Here is a 20093-nt window from a genome sequence, read left to right on the forward strand (position 1 = left end):
CTTCAGAAAAGACATGTCCTCATGTCAGCTAAAAATGCAGTCAAGGGCAAATGTGCTGCAAAACTCTAATCTGCTTTGTCTTACGACGCAAATTATCTGCAAGAATGTCGAGTTAATTATTTGCCTTGAAAAAAACAACACATAAGCAATCATTATTTTAAAATGCAAAAATTCATATCACGTGTTCAATATTTGTACATGACCCAGGTTGTCCTAAAGGGCACACAATAATGAAGTTGTGCGGTAGATTTGAAACACAGCACGAGGGAAAGGGATGGGGGTTAGAAGAGAATTCTGCTTGATTTTTATCTGGTTGATAAAGATTACAGGAAACTAAGTAGTTACCTAGAAAATAAAATTACCCTACATGAGGCATTGTATGGATAACATTGTACATGTATTACACACACACAAGAGTATAGTATAAGTTTCTTCCCCACATAAAAAAGTAAAGCCATTCATAACAAGACAAAGGAACATCATATACGGTACACAAGATTTTTTTTTCTTTTTACATAAATGAATCCATATCATAGTTTATTGGATCATAACATAAAGAAATAACATGAGGTACATTCCTACGGAGTAACATAAAAAAGATACATAACAATAAACGATTGATACACAATACGATGATGTAAATTTCCCCCATACAAAATAACGCCTACACGGGTAAATACTCGTCAAACAATTAAATAGGAAGTGTACTCTTCATCAGATGTATGATTAAATGATCAAAGAGGGTTATCTTGTTTTCAAAGACAAATTTGCATTGGAACAAGCAATGAGTAATAAAGTAAAAGATCATGGAATTGGTATCTTGCATAGGTAATTTTATTTTCTGAATTCATTGAGCAAACTGCAGCTAAATAGTTGCTTAACATCAATTTCATCTACATTATTAGGAGTACAATATTGTACTAGGAATGGAACAGTTCACATTTATCAAGAGAAAAATAATTAATCTTTGAATCTGTAGACTGAATGGATCCAGTTCATTTCAAACAGGCAGACTCATAAAACTAAATCAAAATATGGTAAAAGAACCTTTTTTTGGTCATGTTTGTAATTTTTAAAGTATTACAAGAAGCAATACTCTGATCCCCTCATGAATAATGCATGCAAGTGAAATATTTTGTTTTTGCAATTAAACAATTTGACAATACCAATTTCAATTTTGTGTCCTGGTACCAAGACAACCATTACCCACAACCTTTATGTGTATCTTATATGTACTGACAAATCCCCAGCAAACATGCAGATAAGTTTGTGTTTAGCAGTGATGCAGACTACCAAAGTTAAAATTCATGGTATTATACTCTTCAAATTACTTTGTCTCATCTCTCTCTTTCCCTAAGAGTGCAGTTGTTCTGTCAGGTTATCCTTTTAGCATATGTGTTTATTCATAATCCCTCAAATTCTGTTTAATTACACTGATGAAAACATTACAAACCAATGTTAAATTCCTTTTATATTTTTTAGTTTCATACATCTCATTTTGGGAACAAACTATATGTTGGCAAGTGAAGAATCAATTCTGTTCAGATATTCGTCATTCTTTATCAGCACAAAATAAAAACCTCCTATCAAAAGGCTAGTAATGACAATCAAAACTGACCAATGGTTTATGCACGATTAATAGAATGTTATGTGGGAGAAATATTGTACAACGAGCATACAAAAATGGAAATGTAACTTGGCTACATTATGACATACAGATGAACATGCTTGAATGAATCAACTGGAATGAAATACAATGCAATGAATATTGTCCAATAATAGTGTAAATTATACATTATGTCAATACATAGACTGTACAAAATATAAATTGCACGATGGCATACTTACACTATGAAATATATAAAATACAGATTAAACATAGAATACCTGTAAACATTGTGGCAAAGACAAGAAACATGTTATAGATAACATACCATGAAAACACAGCTAGGTATTTTACAATTAAAAGAGAGGGTACAAAACTGCAGCTACGATATAAACTAACCATATGCATGGGGATATTATGCCATTATAGGTACATATATTCACAGAGCACATAACTACGTGCCAAAATTTGTCACAAACATTCTCAAATATGCTACAGCAGATTGAGTGGGGGGAGGGGGGAGCAAAAAGTGTTGGGACAAATACCATGTAGCACACTTCAAATATGAGGAGAATACCCCTCCTCTGTTGTTGAAAGCATCATAGACTGTCGGTGGGCAAGTTCATCAATCTTGAGTCTGCAATACTTATTACCTACTATCAAATACAATACCGGTACTACAAAAACAGGCAATCTATCAAAAAACGAAGGCTCTTCTCCAAGTGCTGCTAACCTCAAAACTGATTTCACCCAATGAAAGGAGGATATACCTGTACAAGAATTGGGGCACTGACAGTTCAGCTACCGGTAGGTAGTCACATTTCTTGCTCTGGGGTAAGCTTAATCCTTTGTAGGAGTTCCCTAACCTCCCCTGTCACGCTCCATGAACGCAACCGGCGACTACCCAGACCTTCAACTATTTTCTCCCCCTTAGTAGGAACACACACGATGAGATTCTGAGCCACATGCCATCATACAATGTCCCAGCACATACTATGGTATTTACCTTGTTCACCAGGCAAGTACAAACAGTCAACAGCAGTACTTTTACATAAAATAGCACTTGAGCTTTATTTCAATAGGATATGCTTTTGAATGTGTGCTAAATATGTTGCATATCATCTTTCTCAGGATGGGAACATTGCAATGCACAGAAATACATTTTTCTTCACCGCTCTTGCTTAACCATAAGAACAACAGAAATCAAAGGAATATCATCAACTCTAAGATTGTGAATACATTAGAAAAGGGGATGCACAATGAAACAATGTAAAGTAATACACTTGGTGGCACGAATCATCAATGCATTTAGTTGAAATTACATTATGGTCGACAATTCAGTGAATTTCAATGATAAAAAAGTGCGCTGAAATCCAATTACCTTTCTGTATCAAAATCTACCATTATGTTTTGAACAGTAAAAATTATAGCAATGGCTTGTAAGCATGTAACGTGAGAGAAAGCAAACGCAACCAATTTAATACTGGCAGTTAAAATATAATTTCCAAGAAAAGAGTAAGTTGGAAAACACAAAGAAGTTAAATTCGGTTGAAATTTTTAGGTTTACAGTCTCTCAGTCTCACAAATTATAGCAGCTGGTAGCAAAATTGTGACACTGATGCTGGTCTGGTCACAATCCCTGCTAAGCACTTTTTAGATAATTCTGTTTTGGTATCAAATTCATTACTTCTTGTTGTTGTTGGTTTTTTTTTTGTGTGTCATTTTCTCCTTTTTTGTATTGTACATAAAATGGTACACTGCTGTCTAATGAAGTCATACAAAAAAAAAAACAAACAAAAAACCCAATACACTGCTATACACAAATACATGTACCTTGACGCTGCAGGTAAACATCTATGCGAGTAAAGACTGTATCTGGCACTAATAATATGTATGGAATTAGATACTATGTAGGCAAACTTGTACGCTGATTAATAATCAATTGAAATTGATAGCAAAAGCAGATACAATATTCAAATAATGAAACATAATGATATTACAAATCTATATACATATCCAACAATTTGCTGTAGTTTCTCCACATAATGATAAAAAAACTGGCACAGCTGAGGTACACAAAATGAAATATAGATATAAATATAAATAAATACACATACAAAACTACATGTTTAAACACAATTTCAGTGGAAGAGATGGGTGTTCACTAGCGTGTATCACAAAATAAAGATGTAAAAGAAATTCTAAAATGAAAAAAAATCTCCAAAAAACACCATGAGTTGGATCACTTCTGCAGAGCAAAAAGCTGGCAAGACCGTATGATGCATAGATAAACTCATTTTCTCAGTTCTTATCCGAGTCTGTTCATGGAAGCCTTGTAGTGAGGCACATCTTGGAGGTGGCCTTTCGGCCAGGTACCACATGGAAAAGAGAAGTGTGGGCCTAGAGTTACTACAGTCTCGAATCTGGCAAGATGATTGGAGCTATATGGACTTGCTTTCCAGAATGGAATCACGGTATCCATCTGCAAGTTCTGTTATCAAATTAAAGATTTCGCCTCTATCTACAGCCACATTACAAAGTCTACTATACAATACTAGGCACAATACATGGCCCAACCAATCTACCACTCATTGTAGTTGAAACGTGTCAAATTTTATTGGGATGTTACAAGTAAACGCCTTTAAGAGTTACACACTGCTGAAGCACCAAAGTGAGATACTATCTCAAATAAAGTCAACTTGTTCTTCTATGCAGATCACTTGTTTAGGAAGTCAATGCTGGATTTGACACACTTCCCTGTAGGCACATCCAGAGCGCTGACTTTGATTTCTGTGTCCCCGTACTGCATGGTCAGCTGCAGCTCCCGCCTCCCTTGCAAGCTGGGGCTGCACTGCGAGTCGCTGACGTCGATGTGCAGCGTGCCGCACTTTCTGACGCCAGCGTCGGTGATGAAGCGGACGTTCTCGCGGTCGCTGCAGTAGATGTTGATGATGATCTCCTGCTGGGAGGGCTTGGCCGGGGTGTAGCTTCGGGTTACCTTGTCACCGACGGCAACCGACTGGTCTGACTGGACAAAGGTGTCAAAGATGTCCTTGCACCAGTCCATGTTGTCCTTGGTTACCTTCTTCTCCTCGGGATGCTTCCCGGGTTGGAACTTGTTCAGGACGCCGACACCGTAGGTGAGCCGAGAGCGCCTCACGCGCACGGCCGAGGGATCGAGGCCAAACTGCACTGCCCCCTTCAGGATGGAGAGGCCCAGGTCCCGGGGAATGATGATGCGGAGGTCGTTGCTGAACTTCTTGCGCATGGCGGTCTGCAGGAGGGCTGACTGGGCGAAACCCCCCACCACAAAAAGGTAGGAGATGCCCTGGAGACTGGGGGAGTGTAGCACTTCTTCCACCCCTGCGGTGATGCTGGCCAGGGTGGGAGCAAAGAGGCGTTGCATGCCCTCCGGTGTGAACCGCATCATACCTGGAACTCCAAGAGGGGAACATGCCATGAGAGGAAGAGAGAGAAGAGAGAAACCCAGCCCAGGGTGACGTGTTAGGATGGAAGCGGTGGTTAATGAGTCAGTGCGGAAAGCTGGACATGACTTGGAGATAATGAATGACATGCCATGCACAGACATATTAAGAAATGCAGGTTGTTATGATTCACTTAAATCTGCTCGGTAGCTAATTTGTGATAAAATCATTTTCACTTGAACAATATATGCAAACTGAGGGGTAAAGAGTATTCAAGCATTTAGGTATCGAGGTTTGTATTCAGGTCATTTCAGAGAGTTTATATGATCATAATGAGCCCAATAGTTATGCACTGTGTTAAGTTAAAATTAGGTCAATATAAAAGATGCATTGTCATGCCACAGTTCATCAGGTATACAGACACACTGATTTGTTTGGACTTGATAATTTCTTTTGTTTTCTGGAAGGCAGTCATAATCAACAGTGAGATTCTCATCTCATTTCCTCTTGAATCAACAACATGTCATTTACAATCCTAGATTTCTTCCATTATTCTGTATACAAATAACCACAACAACCACTTTAGCATCACCAGGTTTGGCTGCTTTACAGAACTGGAGTAGTTTTAAAGCATCAGCAAATTGAATGAAAATATCAATTTCTGGTTTTATCATGCCACTGGGAAGTAGTGAAAATTAACACGAAAATACAGTGTAAGTGCTGACTTGCTCTTCAATTGCTTATGACACAGGGATGTGATATTGGCTGTTGTGAAGTGTACATCATGAAATGTGTGATGAAGAGACGATATGGAAGACTGTATGCAGCTGTCATTTGTGATGGTCTGACAATTCAGAAAAAAAAAATAATCATGAAATATTCTCTGATTGGTGATGTAGATATAAATGTATGTATGACACTGCTCACAACATCAGATGAAAACGCCTTGTGTGAGAAACTGATAATTCCATTTGAATGAATGGTTATATATGTGTGATACCCAGTTAACGCTTATATTCAGAACTGAAAAGTAATCTTTTATGGCAGCTGATAAAACATAAAATGGCAATATATGCCAAGACAACATAAACGGTCAGAGAAAATGCATTAAATCATGCATATTAATAAATTCTTGATTACAAGTCCAGGTATACTTCTGCAAAATCAAACTGTTCAGGGAGATATGCAGCAAAATACACAAGGCATGCATTCCATACCACAAGTCAGTATACTGCAGTCATTAGCCAAGAATATAAATAAACTTCCCAAACGCTCTTACAGTCTAGTATTGAATAACAATATGTCATTTGCTGCAGATTTTGCCGCAGATTACATCCTTTGTATGGCACTACATGTTACAAAAATGTTTAAAATTCAAGAATTCAGGGTTCAACACCCTACAGCTATTATCATTCACACCAAAATCTATTCATCCAGTTCCTATAGATTACAAGACTTCTTCTAATGCTGCATCTCTAAAACATTTCTATATCCACTGAATACTGCTCGAATTGCCATTTTAAAGATATATGAAATAATGTATCCCCCAGTCTGTCTTCAGTAGATACTTTGATGACAGGTGAAATAAAGTTCAGCCAAATATTGAATTGAAATATCATATCAAAAGAGTAGCTGCTTGATATAAACTCATTTTCTAAGAAATACAAATGTTTGTGAATTTACTGCTGTAGGTGTTAATGCATTCATTACACAGTACACACTGTTTTCTCAGCCTGTTGCACAGGCCCTGGGAAATCTGAACTGGATTCTTTATCCTCTATCCCAATATGAAAACTTTGTGGAACTTGACCTACCTTGTGAAGACCATTTGACATCCGCGTCATTATAGCTCCGGATGGCCTCTTCCACCGTCTTACTCTTGGTGAACTTCTTGTAGTAGTCGATGAAGGAGAACGGCAGCGAGACATTGAGGGGGTTGTTCTTCCAGGGGCTCGCGTTGCGCTTGCGGGCCTCGAAAGCGATCATCAGGTCTACCCAGCCAGCTGGTCGTTTGACCTGCACCAACATCGCAATACACAAAGTACGGATAAATTGACTAGTAAAGATATATGAGAAAACAAAGACAGATTTTAGAGGCACGTACGCTCTCTGCTACAAAAGATGAAGGGTAAAGTCAATAACAAAATGTAGTTTATAAATCTTCATATGATGACATAAATGGTATCCCGGGGTACCAAACAAAAATCAGCCATTTTATTGAATTACTTTTTTTTTTTAAAAAGGTTATACCCTGGGTGCCAAAAAGAGGAAATTATTTTGGTGCTGGAGCTAGCGCGCTCTAGCTACTGCACTGCACTACACTAAAAAGCACACGGTAGTGGTATCGCAGCTTCCATGCACGCATAGTATAACATGCAGCGGCATGGGAATGACTATGTACGCGCACACACAGTGCATGCATTTTTCTCTGGCTGTCCTCGAGTGGACGTGAGGTGGCGCTACACAACGCGGTTACACGGGGTACTACGGTACCCCGGGGTAACGCATGATGCATCATATAGCTAATAGATTCATTGTACCATATCTGGAAAAAATTGTCCTTTCAATGACTGCTAACTTTACATTAGTCAAGAAAAAGGTCTGCTCTCTGATATTCAAATATCTTTACAAACCTGTATTACCCTTAAAGAAGAATGAAACCCAAATATATGTGTGGACTCAAGGAATGCAGCAATATTAGTAAAACATATCAGTTTTACTAATATTGTTTATTGAAATTTGAGGAAAACCACACTATCTGTTCAAAAGTTATAGATTTTTGTAGCGCTGTCACTGGATGAGAAGACTACTATATTTTGTGATGTATGGACAATGATATAGAGAAAATACAAAGAAAATTCAACATATTTACACTTTCCCCAGCCTTGTGAAAGAGCACTTAAATTCCCTCTCTCAGAAAGCAGGAGAAATGATATTACCATATGTTAGTAAAAAGAAGAGGGAATGTGTACGGTTCATTAAAAAGAATAAAAGAATTCTTTGTATCATTGCCAAATTGTGATGTCACAAACTACAGAAGTCTTCTCATCAAGCTATGGCCGCACCAAAACTGTGAAAATGTATAACTTTTCAACGAACTGTCAAATTTTTGTCAAACTTTGCTGATGTGTTCTACGAATATTGCTGCATTCATTCAATGCACATATATATTTGGGCTTCATTCCCCTCCGAAGACAAACAAACAAACACACACACACAAACATACAAACAAACAAACAAAAATGTGGTACTTGACGGTACTCGATGGGCTTAAAAGTGAGCTAGTCCCACCTTGAATTCCTCAATGAACGTGGAGCCAAAGATGTTGACCAGCAGCTGCTCAAACTCCTGGTCCACATTGACGGAGCCGTGCATGCCCCCGGCTGCCTTGTGCAGCTCCTTCAGGGTCCCGGGTCCTTCTTCCACCTCATGCACAGTGATGTCCACCGTGCCTCCACCGCAGTCCACCACCATGTAACGAGTTCCTGGCAGTAGAGGGAGGGCAGACATTTCGTACTCAGTGAGAAGGACTCTCTATATAAATAATAGCCGGGTTCACACGTACAAAATAGCAGGATGACGATCGCGCTCCATATCTCGAGATTTTTTGCAACCGTTCACACGCTCCAAATTAGCGGGATAGCGAACGCGCTCTGAATCTCAAGTTTTTTGCAACCGTTCACACGTACAGAATTATCCCGGTAATTGCTGATCGAGACAACAGCCAAACCTGCAAACTGGGTCACACAGCGCCCTTCTCCATCACTGCCTGCACGCACTTCCCTTTGTCTATTGTTTTTTGAGCATCAGTGGTGTGGTTCGCGCACTGTTGTTGTGGTGCGCTAAAGAGGTGAAGGACCATCTTCACAGAGGCTTCGCTGTTGTGATGTGCGCATTGTATGATGGGATATAAAAACTTGAGATTCTAAACCAGACCCTACCGGCACGGGGCAAATTATCCCGCTAATTGAGGAATTAGCGCAAGATTTCTTGGGATTAGCATCGCAATGCTTATCGCACTAATTTTCGGGTTTTTTCTGTCCACACGTGCAAAAAACTCGAGATACCGATTGTGATGCAAATCTCGAGATTTGTATCCCGCTAATTGGTGTATGTGTGAACCCCACTAATATGTATTAATATCCTCATTCATCAAAATGGCAGTATATATATCACAGATATAATTGCATACAGTGCACTCCCATCATAATGAACAGTTACAAGATTTTGTCACAGAATTCTCTATATAAATAACATGTACCAATATATCCTTATTCATCAAAATGACAGTACGGTATATATCGCAGGTATAATTGCATACAGTGCACTCCCATTATAATGAACACAGTTACTACAAGATTATGTAACAGCAAAATAAGAATTCAGGTCTGACATTTTTTTTAATCTGCATAACCTTTACATACTTATTTGTTGGGACATATAATGAAATTTGACATAACAAAAGAAAACTGCAGATCCCAAGGATCCCTTTTAAGAGGAGACTGCAGTCAACGGTAATAAGAAAAGAAGACCAGCTCTATTCACAAATAAATTTCAATAAATAAAGATAGTCTAGTGGGATTTGGAGAAAATATGACTGTTAGAGGCATTTTTTAGTAAAAGTTGGGAACCGGTCTATTTTGTATAATTCGAGTACGCTGAATCCAAAAATTCCGGTTCCCAAGCGGAATTTTGAGTCTAAGAGCATCTAATTTGCATAAACAAAATGGCCGCCAATCCATCGCTTTTTTAGGTATTTCGATGATCTAATTTTCATGAAATCTGCGTAGACATGCAGAAATAGTAATAATTTTAGAAATTAAGGTGCGGAGACAATAGCTAGGTCGTTATTGTTCATAACTATCACTTATTATATGCAAATTAAGAAGTGAAATATGCAAATTAGGAGTTGCCGCTGATACAGCAATGCATTACCGCATATGTATAGTAGCCCTACCTATACTTATTCACTTCTGTTTTTAATAATTTTAACAAGTTATCGGGCAAACAAAAAGTACGTGGTGTCGTCAGAGTCCAATCAAGTCCTGCAATCAATCAATTCATAAGAGTTGAATGACACTTATGCAAATATCTATACAAATTGGTATACAAGAGGATACATAACTGGCATGGTTCTAGATTCTACAACGCATCGCCGCAGTAAATTATATGAATCTGAATCATAATTCTGATGATAGTTATCATTGTATCACGACCGGTTCACGATTCCTAGTCTGATAAAGAGATACAAGAACCAACTTCAAGTATTAAAATAAAACACGCATCTCATTTGCATAATAGATTATGCAATTTCATTTCATTTCTTTATTGTCCAAATTATGTATAAAAACATGGCATGGAAATTGGATTTTGTCACACATTCATAAACACATATTGACAACAGATAAATAGCAAAAAATGTTACATTACATATAAAACATTGCCGCAATATAGGAATCTCAATCATTATAGTGATCATATCAAGACCTAAATTGATGATTCTTTTGTGACAAAGAGATACAAGAAAAAACAGCTATTAGAAATGCCCTAATAATCTAATTTGCATAATGAATTATACAAATAGTTGGCCATGTCTATGAATATATTCCCTAAAACAAAGTCTTGCTATCAAAATGTACCTGGCGTACTGAAATACAGCTAAATTATCGGGCAAACAAGTTGCACATCAGTGTCGTCAGAGTTCGAGGTAAATCAAGTACTGGAATCAATCAATAAAGAAGAACTGAATAACTTACGGAAATATGTTTGCAAATTGGTATTCAAGAGGCCGTAGACCAGGCAGGTTTCAAGATTCTTCAACGCATGCCGCAATATATGAATATGTTTCATAACAGATTACATCAAGGCCTGTTAATGATTCCTGGTGTGATTAAGAGATACAAAAATTAACTGCAACTACTAACCAACACACCTCTATTATCTCATTCGCATAATGAATTATGCAAATATTTACCCATTTTCTGTCCATATTTACCAAAAAACAAGTTTTTGCTATCTTAGTTATCGGGCAATCACATCACTATACATTACCCTATAGATTAGTGCAAGGTCACTTTATCCTTCCCTGTACTTTGTCGTTTTCATTGGATAAATTGGTTTATAATTATTTTCAATCTGCAGTTTCAATCTGCAAGTCTGGCAACTTTCATAAATCTCGTCTGCGAACATATATGGCTTTTTTATCTATCTCTTCACCCATTCTTCAGGGTCAAAAAAAATCCTGGTATCTCCGGACAGTGTCGGAAACAGAAAATAAGGATGACTTTGTAATTCTTCAGTCATCAACACCTTTATATTTTGGCTGTCGAAGAAACATAGTCTGAGTCGAAAAGTCTATTTCTCAATCGAGCTTAATTGATCTATACATTCATGCAAGGTTTGCATCATCACACTGTTGCTAACATGCACACGCTGCTGAACATCGTAGGCCTGATTTGTGACATTTGCATCGAAACGTTCTGCATTGCTTTCGCATGCAAATGAAATCATCTCAAGGCAACTTTGCAGGATTGGAGCTAGATACATCAGTTGTACAGGCTGTAGGCCAGATCAAAACGTTCCCACCCATTATCTAAAGGTGAAGAAAGATCAGGTCTGGCACAGTGAGCAGGTTTTCTTCTTTTTTTCTTTTTTTATACAGGAGTATTGTCGTTGATCTGCTTCCGCGAGCGTTCAGTTTACATTTGTCGGTAAAATGGCGGAACATAATTTTTTTTTTTTTTTGTGCCAAACGAGCTTGTGTGATGCATCTTTTGAATAGAATATAAGTTTATTCTTATAAAGACGACTGTTAACAACCATGTCTTGGAATCCTTTAGTTTTCTTCTCGTACAAGCAGCATCCTTGATGATTGTGAGTCCTTGATCACTTGCTTTACTAAGGGGGTGTTGCAAGAAAGTCGAGTTGCGATTAATTGCAAATATCTATTGCAACTTTGCAATAGATAGATCTATTGCAACTTGCAATCAATCGCAAGTTGCTGTTGCAAGAAAGGAGCTTGCAATTAATTGCAAGATGCAATTAATTGCAAGCTCCCTTGCTGTATTTTGTATTTATAAAAGCGACTGGCAAGACAAGCCTAGCCAATTTGTCCATTTTTCAATGCATTTTGCATGCATGAGAGATACTCCATATAGCTCAATGTGCTGTGTCTCTCCTGTGGTGGAGGCTTGCTGTGCGATCGTTGGGGATTCGAAACAGAGTAAGTTACAAAAATTGTCGATTTTGATCCCATTATTTACTCATTGTGTCTTGTATTTAAAAGAGCTAGTTCCTTAGACTTACTTCTTATAAGAATTTTCTTGAAAAATTGGAAAAGGTGTTTCCTATAACTGACAGAGTTGTGGCCGTCTCGACCACTCATTGGGCCCACAGTACATCAATCATAGTCCCACACATAGCTTTTTGTGTTAGCATTTTTTCTTGCATTGGCAAGCTCCTTTTCTTTTCTTTCTTTTGTTTCTGCTGCCAGAGGCAGGGCTCTTATGTCTATAGGCTAGCTTTAAAAAAGTCAATGTCAACTAGACTTTCTGAAAGTACTCTAGACGCTATTCATTATCAATTCATTATCCAAATCCGCTACTTTCAAGCAGGATAAGAAGCTATCGGTAGAGACCTATTAGAGTGCTGGTGAGTGCTATGGCGATGAATAGGTGCTAGGCCTACGCTACGCCTTACACAATGTAGGCACCCTACGTAGCCTACAGTCTATACTCTAGTCTAGAACCATCTAGCCCGACCAGACACTGTTACGCTATGTCGCGACGTACCATGTACAGCGACTGGGCTGTGTATAGTTAAGAACCATCTAGATTTTACATAGCCCTAGGCCTACCCCCTTGGCCTCATTCCCCTCCTGTACATGTGGGCTAGTTATTTTGCAGTGATACTGTCCATGTGACGCGAAAGCTTGCTGAATTTTTTAATTGATGTGTAAATTTATTTTTGATAGGCCTAATCACTCGATTAGACTCTGTGGTCTAGGCCTGTGTTAGGCCTATATTAGTATATAAAATAGTCTGTAGGCCTATTTGTAATTTGGGCTAGTTTCTAGACCTAGCTAGGGGTTTACATCTAGATAGGGCCTAGAGGTTCTAGGCCTAGTAGAAGTTCTACTTTTGCAGGTCTTAAAGAAAGTTAAGAGTTGGCCCAAGGGTTCGTGCTCCACGATTTCACTATTTTAGTCCAACGGTTAGAACTAATCAACCGTATCAACCGTATCAGTGACCCCTACACAGACGTGTCGTTATTGATATTGGTGTGAGCCTACAGCGCCCCGGGGTTAGTCTAAAACCTTCTTTGAGCAGGGAGGTGGAATCAAAGAGGTTGGAGAACCTCTTATGGTGGAATAGACCTTGCTTTTTTAGGTTGTTCTGTTCTGGAATTTGGACGGATCAATTGAAATCTTGCAATTTAGTGTTGACTAGCTGGATCAATAAAAAGCTAGGATTTAAAACGAACAAGGGCCAAGTGCATCTGTTTGGGTAACTATACACAGCCCAGGGTCCCAGTCGCTGTACTTCGCACCGCATCTGGTTGGGCTACTGTTTGGGGGGGGGGGGGGGGAGAGAAATTGAACCATTTCTATAGCAAGTACCTACAAGTAATCAGAGTTGCAATGATAGTACTGTAGTGTAGTGTATCAAACAGTGCCAGTAAAACTTTAAGTTTTGTAATACAGTGTGTAAATATAGGTCTATAGTCACCAAGGCTGACATTTCAGACAAGAAGCGTACGGATAAGATGAGCAAACTGACTGTAGGATATCCAAGCAGAAATATTTACATGTGTCAGTGCTTTTGTTGAAAACAAGTGCCAGTGGTTGAAGGGGTACACTTATGAAAGCTACCCAGGCCTGGATTTCAAGTGATTTACTTGATGGAGTCATAACTATGAGTACAACAATTCTTTATGCTCTTTTTGTTTGTGGAAAGAAGAAATAGGCCTTGTTAGAATGCATTTAAACAAATGGTATTTATGGACACTTACCAATTAGATATCAGAATTTGCATAGTACCATACTCTAATACAAGGTGTGTGCCACCCTATAGTGTAGTTGTATGTAACCCCATAGGCCTACCCAAGCACCACGTCACAGTGACCTCCGGATTTGGGAGATGAGGAAACATAGTTGAGAGTGCTTGCAATAGGCAGGACACGTGAGAGCCTAATGGATGTGTGATTTGCAATGTACATTGTATGATATATACGGTACAGCACTAAAAATATTATACATGTCTGCATATGAATATGAGTGGGGGTGATGGATTGATGGGCAGTCAACAGTCAACCGTGCCGAAGTCGATTTGATTTGGACTAAAGAAATAGATTCTGCTTCAAGAAATTTTGGCTTATGAAGATTAAAATTAATAGAATATAAAGAGGAGAGGATGTGAAAAGACTGCAGACGTTGGTGATTATTTGACTTTAATATGCAAGGTGAATGACTGTATAGAGGGTTAATTTGTTACAGAGGGGAGGATATGAAAGCAGTTCAAAGAGTGTTCCAACATTATTGTAATATCAAGAAAAAAGTGCCTGCTTCTAAACATCAATGTCCATTTTGTTCCTACACTGTTTGGTTGTAATTTTGCAAATTCTCATTGCTCTTTTGTACTTCTGCACGATGAGACAATTTTATCTGTTCTATCAGCAGGGAAAGGAAGAAAAAAGAGGAGAAAAACCATGTTTCTTCAAGACCGAGACTCACACCAGCATGAGAATTCCAGCCAGTGCACACAGACAGTAAGTGAACATTGTACATTGTACGATAATTTCCAGTTAAGAGAGAGAATGAAATGTGTAGAACCTCTCAGCTTGAAATGTGAATAACATTTGTATTGATTTGTTGGAATCTGTCATTATTGTTTTAGGATAAATTCTGATGTGATGTCTCATTTGAGGATACTTGTACAATGACTTCATCCTACTGAACAAGAAAATGTACAGCATGGCATAGTAATGAGTAAAGAAGACTTCGCAGCAGTTCATACAAAATTATAAGCGAAAATGATGCATTGAAATTTACATAACACAAAGTTACCCATAATGAAAGGAATGTTTTGTACAGCAATGGCTTATATTATGTTTAATAAAGAGTTAAGACATTCAAATCTCTTTATCAAGCCCCCTGAAAACTGAAAATGCTCTACATATCCTGACAGTAGTATTCAGGCCTTCATGATTCAGGTACATTGTATTATTTTGGCGCATGAAGTTGCATGTAATACGAATTCTTCAGTATATTACTGATTGTTTGAAATTTCCCTCATTTTCAAATTAAAATGTTGGTACCATCATACCTTTACACAAAACGCCTTTTGGATGTCCACAAAATGACTTTGTGAGTGCAATGTTTCCATTTTTATTTCCCATTTCTTATTTCTTCAATATTTCTTGTATCATGTATAGGTATAACTTCTGTGAATCAAGGGGAATGGCAGCTGAGGGCAGACAGGCCAAACTTGATGTCAAGAGACGGTATACACTGCAAAGGATGAGCAGCTCGCTGTCAACAATGAGGAAAAGTGTGAACAAAACAAGGCAGTGATTTTTTAAACACATTTCATCAGGCTGAGGTCATCACTCTTAGAAAACAAGGGACACACGAAGCAAGCAGTGTTTCAGAGCTGCAACAAGTGCATGGGTAGTAATAATCTCGGCTGCATCACATGCATCCAAGTGTGCTAGCTACAATAATAGCACGTTGTGCTTTTCAAAGATATTGAAGAGTCCTTTGGATATTTTGCCCCTGTCACTTATTCTGTGTGAGTCATTTATTCTGCAGTATTAGCACTGATAATGGGATAATCAACCTTTTACTGAACCAGTGTTCAAGAAGTTACGTGTAACATCCAAAACCCTCCACGTAGAGATTGGCAGAAAACATATTGCAGAGCCCTGTTTTGTTCTTTTTCATGGGAAGAAATGTTCAGTCCATGATGTGAGTATGTATATAATGCAGGGAGGTGACTCACCTCCCTGGTATATGTATGTACACTGTAAAGCACCACAGTTTGAGTTTTCTAGAGAGCTGTAGGACAATTATAACTTAAATATACAAGAGTAATCTGGCCATGAACATCATGTCTATGGACATGTTTTACTATATTTTTTTTTCCGTACCCTGGTCCATTATACACCGTAAATACAGCTACTACTGTATTCATAATCTCCAAGGTAACAGTTCACTGGTCCTTGTTTTGTTATTCAAACCACAAAATATGGTTTGTTACTCTGAAGGCTTGTAAGTCTCAGCCATATTCCATTTCAGGCTATCAAACCTTTAGAATAAGGAACATTCAAAATAACAAACAGTTGTATTAAAGGACATCATCGAACTCAAAACTGCCAAGGTATATTGTGAGACATTTTATGTTTCTTGGTGGTAAAAAAAAAAAAAGTTCTTTAATAAGTACTGGTTGAAATTATGATGATCTTGATCTTGTTTACAGTTGTGTAGCACCACCTGGGGGCAGATGAACCTGTGCTGTGGCAAGATGGCACTGAATTTGATTTCTCAGCAATTGAGCCACTTATTTGTATTGCATTCATGGGTCCTGGGATAGTTCACACTAGAAGGCTAGAAGGTAGTTACGAGATATGTAGTAAACCATATTTTCCAACAAGCTGTATCTGTTTCACACTAGCACAAAAGATCAGTAGATACTGCTGTGGGCCAATTTGCAGATTACATTACTAATCAGTTGTACAAAGTTACATGTACAGTATACAGTGAACACAATGGTGGATCTTTTTTGGTTAATATGTTGTTTCCCAATTGACATCGTGATATTGTAGCATAATTGAACACATTTCTAGGGCATTTGCATACATTTTTGGGCAAAAAATTAACAGTTCTGCATGTCAGAAGTATTTTTCGCTGTAACATTTGGTTACCTTAAACTTAATAAAGACATGTTTGTATGAGTAGATCACAGCACAAGTATACAAATGCAGATAAGTTACATGTAGATAAGCTAACTTTATGCGTGGTTGTCTTGATATTCAGTACTGTATTAGTATATACCTCTATGACCATGCATGCTTAAAAGATATGCATGAGTGCATGACAGTGGGGAACACACACATGAGTATTCAGCCATAGATGTGGGTTAATTTTGAGCTCAGTTGATGGTATGATCTAGGATAGATAGGGTTTATGCAATGGGAAGAGAAACTTGGTGTAATTCAGATGTGAGTGCATGATGTTATCATGAAGATGTTCATGTCATACACTACATATGTATGTGTTCAGTCGTGCTGAACTGCAGAGAAGACATAAGGTATAGAATACAGATTTCAATGTGGAGGCTTTGACACATTTAGTGATAGGCCTACATGTCCTTGGAAGAGAGCATGTGAAGTAATCCTTCTTATGAGGATAGCTACAAGTAGTTGACTGAAGGGTTTCCAGCAGACTGTCAACCAGTTTGCAATTAAGCATGTTACAGAGAATGTTCATTCAATTTATCAGTTTTAAGTATAAATGAATCTGATTATTGATTTAAAAAAACAAAAACAAATAGAAAAATCACAAGCAAGGGATTATTGAAAACATTACTCTTTGTTCACTGTTTTAATGGAGTCAATCACACAGTGAATAGGGAGCTATGTATGGAGCAACATACAAGAAACAAACAATCAGCAGTAATGAATTATTGAACCTAGTAATTATTCCAGTAGTTTAATGTTACATATATCATAATAATATGTGACACTTTGATTTACTCAACCCTTCTCATTTTGTAGGTGTAACTAGTGTTTCATAATGAGGAGTGTATACTAAGTACACGTGTAATTGGCTCTTCTGTACTCAGCAATGTGTGCATTCTCATTAACTGCCTTTTCATACTTGTAGTATGCTTTTCTTTTGCACATTTCTCTGTACTATCAGTCATTATATGAACATTTCTCTCAATATGAGAGCAACAAGAAAAGAGGTACAATGTAGGGGTCCTACATATCTGTGAAAGTGCATGCTGTCTTGTTCAGAGAGACAGTGTGTCTTTTGTCTCCATCATGTCTTGTCATCAATTGCCCAGCATCATCTGATATGGGGCAAATGGGGGGGGGGGGTGGATGAGGAGCAAGCTTAATTTGCGATACTGTACGCGCCATATATTTAACAAGTATTTATCAAGACTGAGACAAATTGTGCAAGTAGTTCAATTCATGATTGTGGGGTACAAAGTACTGAATGTAGAAATATATGTTTGCAGATGGACCCTAATGTCAGTGTCAGAGTTGATATTTTTGTGTGTCTTCAAATTCATGGATACATGTAGCAGCTGTCTTGGGAAATTCATGAAGATATATACCTTGCAGAATATTGAGCATATACAGTAGGTTAATTTTAGTGTGGTATGGTGTATATCATGTAATGCATCATATTCATACTTTACGTCATTAAAAAAATGTCATTCTAGTGCTTACAGCTGCTTTAATAAATACTTGAAGTGCACCTTTAAAGTACCATCCTGACATGCGCCAAAATTTCTTCTGAATTTCCTGAAAACTGCAGGTGAATTTAAATCTGCATTTTTAAATGGGAAGGCTAGTAACTGATCAGTGGGAATCAGTGGAAATGCTTGGAGATGATTGTTCCAATCCTTATGGGATTCATTCAAGAGTTCATTGTATATCTATTGTTATATGAAAATGATTTGCTTCAGAACGGTCTCATATTCAAGTTATGTGCAGATTTATGCTCCGTCACTGACCAGGGACGCTAACCTTAAACTTGAGTTTAGGGTCAAAATGCACTGTTTCCATGACAACAGAATTTCAACTATACTCTTGTTAAATGTGTCCATCACAAATTTGCACTGACCTTGCTATGTGTGTTTGTGTGTGTGTCTGTCTGTGTGTGTGTATACATATGTGTAGTACCTCGTGAGTACCTGGTGAATTTGACTACAGGTACTTCACAATTGTGGAAGTAGTTCACTGAAAAAGATTTGAAGAAAATATGCAGTAACCATGGCAACACGTCACATACAAACACAAAGAGTGTCTTGCATATTAGTACACCTTTGGATCATTTCACGCCCTACATACTGAATTTGAAATAGATAAACTAATAGTTCGTTCAGCAATGTTTTGGGTAGTTACCATGGCAACGCTTTCCCCGACAGACACACAAAAACATGTGTTGCATATCTACACCTCAATGTCATTATGTACACCAAATTTGAGTTCAGTTGCTTCAAAATAGTGAAAGAAGTTCAAATCTTAAGATTTTCAAGAAAATATGCCGTTACCATGGCAACGCCTTGTCGGGTACAAACACAAGTGTGTCTTGCATAATTGCACCTATAGATCATTATACATACCAAATTTGAAAGGAATTGCTTAAATACTATGAAGTAGTTCACAAGGTTTTTGGAAAATTGCGGTTACCATGGCAACGCTTTCTCTGACAAACACAAAAGACATGTCTTACACATCTACACCTCAATGACATCATGTACACCAAATTTGACTTCCATTGCCTTAAAACTCGAAATAGTTTCACCCCACATGATTTTCAAAGAAAAAATTGCCGTTACCATGGCAACGCCCAGTCAGGTACAAACACAAAGTGTGTCCTGCATCGCTAAACTACACTTATAGATCATTATACATACCAAATTTGAAACAAATTGCTTAAATACTGTGAAAGTAGTTCACTCCACAACGTTTTGGGAAATTTGTGGTTACCATGGCAACGCTTTCTCAACGCAATGCCCAGTCAGGTACAAACACAAAGTGTGTCCTGCATAACTACACTTATAGATCATTATACATACCAAATTTGAAACAAATTGCTTAAATACTGTGAAAGTAGTTCACTCCACAACGTTTTGGGAAATTTGTGGTTACCATGACAACGCTTTCTCCGACAAACACAAAAAACGTGTCTTGCACATCTACACCTCAATGTCATTATGTACACCAAATTTGAGTTCAAGTGCCTCAAAATTGTGGAAGGAGTTCACTCCACAAGATTTTCAAGAAAATATGCCGTTACCATGGCAACGCCTTGTCGGGTACAAACACAA

At 37.9% G+C, this 20093-nt stretch overlaps 1 protein-coding gene and 1 long non-coding RNA gene across 3 annotated transcripts in view; one reads left to right on the top strand and one right to left on the bottom strand.

Moving 5' to 3' along the window:
* Positions 1-225: 225 nt before the first annotated feature.
* Positions 226-20093, bottom strand: part of LOC140241321 (uncharacterized) — a 103150-nt gene continuing 83282 nt past the window's right edge. Inside the window, exons 10-12 of one of the 2 annotated variants that reach the window (XM_072321048.1) lie at positions 8323-8516; positions 6846-7047; positions 226-5038 (exon numbers count right to left, since the gene is read on the bottom strand). In XM_072321048.1, the coding sequence (XP_072177149.1) occupies positions 4323-5038; positions 6846-7047; positions 8323-8516 (1112 nt within the window). In that variant the 3' untranslated portion in view covers positions 226-4322. Of the gene's footprint in view, positions 5045-6845; positions 7048-8322; positions 8517-20093 lie in introns of both variants that reach the window. The other variant, XM_072321047.1, reaches the window with a different exon arrangement.
* LOC140241322 (uncharacterized) lies at positions 12199-18283 on the top strand. Its single transcript, XR_011902083.1, has 3 exons — positions 12199-12253; positions 14705-14796; positions 15463-18283. It is a non-coding gene; the product is annotated as an uncharacterized lncRNA (long non-coding RNA).

The sequence above is a fragment of the Diadema setosum genome, chromosome 18, assembly GCF_964275005.1.
Source record: "Diadema setosum chromosome 18, eeDiaSeto1, whole genome shotgun sequence".
Classification (NCBI taxonomy): Eukaryota; Metazoa; Echinodermata; class Echinoidea; order Diadematoida; family Diadematidae; genus Diadema; species Diadema setosum.